The sequence below is a fragment of the Condylura cristata genome, unplaced genomic scaffold (genome assembly GCF_000260355.1).
Source record: "Condylura cristata isolate star-nosed mole 26May11 unplaced genomic scaffold, ConCri1.0 scaffold00025, whole genome shotgun sequence".
In the NCBI taxonomy this organism is placed as follows: Eukaryota; Metazoa; Chordata; class Mammalia; order Eulipotyphla; family Talpidae; genus Condylura; species Condylura cristata.
In genome coordinates, this window is record NW_004567126.1 from 1,857,446 (window position 1) to 1,864,014 (window position 6,569).

General features: G+C 32.2%; 1 protein-coding gene across 6 annotated transcripts in view; it reads left to right on the top strand.

Annotated features, from left to right (window-relative positions):
• CEP126 (centrosomal protein 126kDa) overlaps nucleotides 1-6,569 on the top strand; it is a 54,597-nt gene that overhangs the window by 30,731 nt on the left and 17,297 nt on the right. For all 6 annotated transcript variants that reach the window (XR_001145803.1, XM_012729939.1, XM_012729940.1 and 3 more), the window contains one exon: nucleotides 5,081-5,193. Coding sequence is in view for 5 of the 6 variants with exons in the window: in XM_012729939.1 (XP_012585393.1) it covers nucleotides 5,081-5,193 (113 nt within the window). In the remaining variant the exon portion in view is untranslated. The remainder of the gene's footprint in view (nucleotides 1-5,080; nucleotides 5,194-6,569) is intronic.

Here is a 6,569-nt window from a genome sequence, read left to right on the forward strand (position 1 = left end):
GTGGCAGACCTCTCCTGACCCGCCCGCTGCTCCCCTCAGCAGTGTACTTCGTTGATCTACCTGTTCTGTTCCCCACTCTGTCTCTGGTGAAGCCTGTCACCACCCTTGAGCCTCTGGCCTGTACCCCAGTTCTGTATGCATAAATAAATAAACCTTTAAAAAAATATATACACGATAAAACTGAGGGGATGAGATGTTAACTAACCTTATTGTAGTAATCATTTTGCAATATATTTGTATGTCTTCATCACATTATACATACACCTTATACTTAAATATGTTATGTATCAATATCTCAATAAAGTTGGAAATAAAAGAATTATAAAATAAAAAAACAAATAACCACAGATTTTTCAGTGATATATATGAAAAAGAAATAGTACACACCATGTGAATGGTGCAAAATAAGAAAGGAAGGTTGGAATCAATTTTCAAAATCATCTTTACTAGCTGAAGTGATAAACCAAAACTAAGAAGATTTTCCATTTAACAGATATAATCATAAAATCATGTATTTGCATTCAATTTACTTTTTGAAGTTTTTTTTTCATTTTTAATACAAAGGAAGGTATGTAGTATCTAAGAACAAGCTAAAAACTTAATGAGAACCTTGTACCCATTACCCAGTTTTAGAATTAGAAGATCACTAGAATCTTTGAAATCCCATGAGTTACCCAACTGCATCCTCACCTGCTCTTACAGAAGCAATCGGTAGAATTGTGTTAGTAATTTCATGCTTTTTTTTTTATAACTTTACTATAATTTTGTGAATATATCCCAAGCAATACTATTTAATTTTATAACATACAAGTGAAATTATTTCATCTGTGTTCATCTATAGTTTGTTTTTCAACCCATTTTGTTTTTTAGGTTGATTAATTTAGCTGTATTTCATATTTTATTACTCTATCACATTCCAAGAACATGGGAAAAAAATTGTCCATCACTAGACATTTGGGTTGCTCTGGTTTCTTGCTTTTATGAGTAATGCTTCTGGGGACAATTTTATTTGTCTGATACACATGTGACTGAGTCATAGGGTATGTGTAGTTTCAACTTTATGAGGTAATGTGAAATACTTTTCTAGAGCAGTGTGTGAAAGTTCCCTTTACCACAGGCTCACCAGAACTCAGTCAGACGTTTTAATGTTTTCAGTCTACATGGGTCAGGAGTGATGTCTAATTATAACAATTTCATTGACCCAGTTACTAGTGAATTGAGCGATTACATATTTATGGACTGTTTGCATTTCCTCTTCTTAAAATGTCTGATCTTGGGTTTTTCTTTTTAGATTTTGTTTTGTTTTTTGAATAGGAGTTCTTTTTACATTCCAGGATTCCATGTCAGTTATATGTGCTGCAATTATTTTCTGCCAATTTGTAATTGTAGTTTCACTTGCTTTATGAATAAAAGTTCATTTTAATGTGGTCTTTTCCTTTTCAGTTTGATTATATGTTTTGTGGCTTTTTTCTTTTTTCATTTTACATTTCTGAGAGATAGGTATCTTGACAACTTTCGTTTTTTAAAATATGCAAAACTAAATCAAAGAAGAATAATAGGCGCTTACTCCTATTATTACTCTTAGCTCTTATAAAGCTAACATAATTTTAGCCAATAATAATGGAATCTTTGGAAGTGTAGCTATGTGCTACATTATTGTGTAGGCTTGAGTCTGAAGACCAATTAAAGGGGTACAGGACTAAGAGACATAGATGTCAAAATTTTGAGAAATTACATGGGGAAAAAATAAATGATTGGTTAAAAATTATGGGAAGGTTTTTTAGCTTCATGAGGCAGGATTTGAGCTAACCACCATTGGGGTAATAGTTCCCCATCTCTATACTATTCAAGCAGAGGTTGAATATCCAGCTATAATTTAAGTCCATGAATAAGGGTTCGAACTAGTTAACTTCTTAATTCTGCTGTTATCCTGTGAATGTCTTCAGAGTTTTCCCTTTGGCTTACAGTTACTATAAATTTCAAAGCATATAATAATTTATTGAAAATTAGTTGCTTTATTTTGAGTTTTGGCAGTAACTCACTGTTATATCTAGAATTTTTATGTAAGACTAGAAATTGACCAGAGATGTTAATGCAAACTATATTATATTTGCAAAAAGATCAAGGTTCTCAGTTATTGTATTAACTATTAAATGGCATTTTTTTATGCACGTGAATGGAACCATACACATAATTTTAAAGATATACTGTGTCTTTTCCTGGACTCACTCTACAGTCAGCAAAACCAAACATCAATACAAAAGACAAACACAAATAATTATGGTATAAATGACATTGTAGTACTGGGTGTTGCTAGATCTTGACTCCAGAAGAATTACAAATAGGTTGAAGGAAAAGAAAAATCTTGACTCAGCAGTCATATAGCCAAGGAAATTTTTGTTTATTTTTACAAGCTCTTCAAAAAGAGAAGAGATAAGAACTTTATAAAAGATTTAGTGGAGGCCCTCCTTGCTGGCGCAACAGGTTAGGATGCCTATTGAAAGCTGGACTCAGCCGCATCCGCTTCAGAGCAAGTTCGATCCCCCGCCCCGGAAGTGATGCACATGGCAAGGCAGACTTCTCCTGACCTGCTCCTCAGCAGTGTCCTTGATTGATCTGCCTGTTCTGCTCCCCACTCTGTTTCCAGTGAAGACTCTTACCGCCCCTGCACTTCTGGCTTGTATCCCAGTTCTGTATGAATAAATAAATCTTAAATATATATATATATATATATATATATATAGGGGAACAATTCCATGCTTATGAAACTACTGATATATAGAAAAATCTTTGCTACCCAAATGATCTTACTAGAAACTATAGCATTTATTTAGCATATGGATGGTAATAAACACAATGCAGTGCTTTTTAAACTGTAGGTCATGACTTATTAAAGGATTATGAGGTCACCTTAGTTAATGGTGATGCTGGTCACCATTTAAACAAAATATAAATTTTAGAATCAGAACATTCTAGAGTAGAAACTTCTAGAGGGCATTATATCTTAAGAGTAAATAAGTTTGACAAAACTGTCTTGGCATTCTGGATGTGTAACACAATTCAGAATAAAAATTATTTGTGTAGAGAGTAAGAACTTGGATTTTAGAAACCAGCTGCTTGAAACTAAATCCCAGCTTTGTTCTTTACTGGCTTTGTGACCTTGGGCAATTATCCTCTCTTGTGGTTTAATTTCTTTTCCGTAAAGATATAATGACAGTACCACCTTTAGTTCTTGGAATAATGTCTGGGCAATTATGATGCTCTAACAAATTAGCTAGAATTATTATTCCTTACTCTAAAAGATCTGATGCTTTATTACTAGCCAGTTTTCTTTTTGTGGGGTGGAGTTTTTGTGGCTTCATAGCTATAGAATTATATATAGTTTTATATGTATAGTTATAATATATACTTATAGCTGTATACATCTGTTAGATAAAAATATATATAGCTATGTATATATACTTAGAGAGTAGCAATAGTGCTACTATTCAATATTCAAACCCATGTTTTCTAGCACATAATTTTGAGCTCCAAATACTGTCAACTTTTACTCTTCCTGAACTCTTACCAAACTCTTAACATGAAGCACCCACATGTACTCCCATGTTCTTCACAAGACGTGTGTGTGTTCACACACATACTTGCATGCTGTGTCCCAGACTAGTTGAATTTTCTATCCTTTGGCTTCAAGGAAATTCTTAACTATACGTCAGTGTTTTTTGTCCCTTTGCACATAATGTCTTTTATGACTCAGAGTCCTTTTGCTTGGTCACTTTACTGCTATTCTAACGTGGACCTCAGGCATAACCTCTGTGAAAACCTTCAGTATTCTCAAACTGTGTTGTCACTTAACTCTGTTTAAGACTTTTCATCCATTTTAAGTACTTTAGTGTAATTTATATCCACTCTAGACCAATGCACTCTAGACCAATTGTACCACTATTAATAAAAACTTAAAGCACAAATCATATATGTATATAATTTACATTTATTAACATACCCTACATAGATATTTGTATACACATTAATCATCTTAGAAATAGAAATTTTTGAAGAATGAGATAAAAATGAAATTGAAACTTTTAAAATAAGTTTTAATTTTATATTTTATAAATAACACATTTAAAAATCATGTGTTAGCTATGTAAAGTTACTTTTCTCTCATTAATGATCCTAATGTTTAAATGTCTCATCAGCTTTTATGATTTCATTCCAATACCATCATTATTAACTAAATTCTCAAGGCACAGTATACATTTAAGGTGAGGTTTATTATTACAGTTTTTTTTGTTAATCCTTAAATTTGTGATAAACTTTGTAAATATAATTACACTGTGATCATTATGTCACAGGGAGTTTATATAGGAGACTAGAAGTTTAGGTATCTGCTCTGTTATTTTCTCACCTGCACTGACCTTTGTAGTATCATCTTTGGAATTTTTTTAATTATACAAAAAGCATAAAAATAACATATTCACATACCCATCGCTCACCTTAAATAATAAAGCACCACACATACAATAGATGCCCTACAAAAGCCTTTAAGCCTCTTTCCCGTTTTGATACTCATTCAGTTACTACAGTGTATCCAAAAATCCACTAGCAGGGCAAAATTTAGTACTTTGCTGGAAGCAAAAGAGCTTCCTGCCAACCTCTCATACTTCTACTGGAGCAATACATGATTATTTTTGCGCTGTGTACAGTATATGACCTCCCACCTTTCTATCCTACTACAGTTCCAATGCCTACTGCTGATCAATCATAGTAAAATTTAATTCTAACTTTTAGATAATGAAATGGAAATTAATGTTTCTTCCCACACAGGAGTGATTTATTTTGTATAGCTTGGTATTTCAGCATCATTCTTTGAAACTCAATGCTGTTAACTGTAAGCTCCTCAGAGGCTGAGATTTTGTTCAATCCATTATTTGCAATTGTCATGCATAATTCATATAAGAGATGCTCATGAAAAGTTTGCTGAATGAATGAGACTTAGAATTTTCTGCGATGTTTGAAGGTAACTTGGAAGTTTATGGTGGCTATATATTATCAGCTCAAGTTTTGCTATTATTTGTTTAAGATTCTGCTGTTACAAGAAGAAAACGAATTGTTGAAAATAAACAGAGAAGTCTGTTAGTGCAGAAAAGACAAAACCCCGGATCTGTAGGACAGAAGTACAGTGAACAAATGAATGTAAGTACGCTATCAGTAAAAATAAATATCTCTCATAGTGAAAAGTTACTTAGGAAGGACTATGCTCTTAAAATGGACTGAACTACAACATAAACATAAACATAGCCAAAATCATCCTAAAGCAGCGTTGGAATCTAGTCAAGAAACTTACTTTAGAATTTGTAATATTCTGATTAGCCTATGAGAACAGTACTAAGACTTAAAACCAGTTTTAAGAATTCATTATTTTACTTTTAGTCAACTCTGAAAACTGCATCATTCACAGCAGAGTTAGTTATGCATTAAAAATGGAAGTAAATTAGAGCAATGGGTAGAGGAAGCAAGAGTGCTAATCATCGAAGACTGATAGATTTCCATGTGTTTAAGCATCCTATCTGGGCTAAGCTTCCTGAAAAATGTGACCAAAAAAATAAATGCAACTCTCAGGGAATACTGATAATGATGTTTCAAATACACTATATCTGAAAAGGCGTTTCACATTGGAAAATCTTCTATAGAGCATTTTGAAGTTCATGATGGACATAAACCTGTCAACATTCAACAATAAAAGGAGTGATTTCATATGGCTGTTTGATATTAAGATCTGCAATAAAAGACAAACACACTAATAGCAATTCAAAAATTAATGAAGATGATTCTGTGAGAGCTAAAGTGCAAGAATTGAATTTAAAATATTTTAAAACCTATGTGAATGACTGGTATTTTTCTTGGTAGTTCCTTTAAGTATCATTTCTAATGACTTTAATAGAAATGGAGTAAAGTGTAATAGGAAGAATTTAAGTTCCAATGTACAGGCTGAGGATCTTTTGTTTGTATGTTGTTGGAACTATGTATATATGGATGAGATTATAAATTTGGAAGACAAACAGGATGTAATCTTATCAACAAACAAAACTCATTTGGACATTTATGTAAATGAAGTCCCATTCCTAATATAGTCTTACTACTTAATAACATAGTACTTAATGAATAATATAACTACCTGATCACAAATGCAATAATGCCAATGAGTCCTTCCTTTTTAGCTTTCATGTTAGTTATCTCAAACATCTCTAAAAATATAAATTATTTTATTTTCTTTTATTAATATATTTAAAATGTTAAAATATTGATATATAGATGTTCTAAGAAAAGGAATGAACAAATTAGATTTTAAATGTGTTATTAGTGCCCTTTCTAAATTCATCTTTATTTTCTGGCTCTTGTTCTGTCCTTGTTCCTTCCCATTCTTTCTTACTGTCTTTAGAGTTCATCTTGTCCTTTCCAGAGCCCACTTACACTTTCACATATACATCTTCCATTTGTACATAATCTCCATAGTTTTGGTAACTTTTTTTTTTAAAGATTTATTTATTTAATCATACAGAACTGGGGTA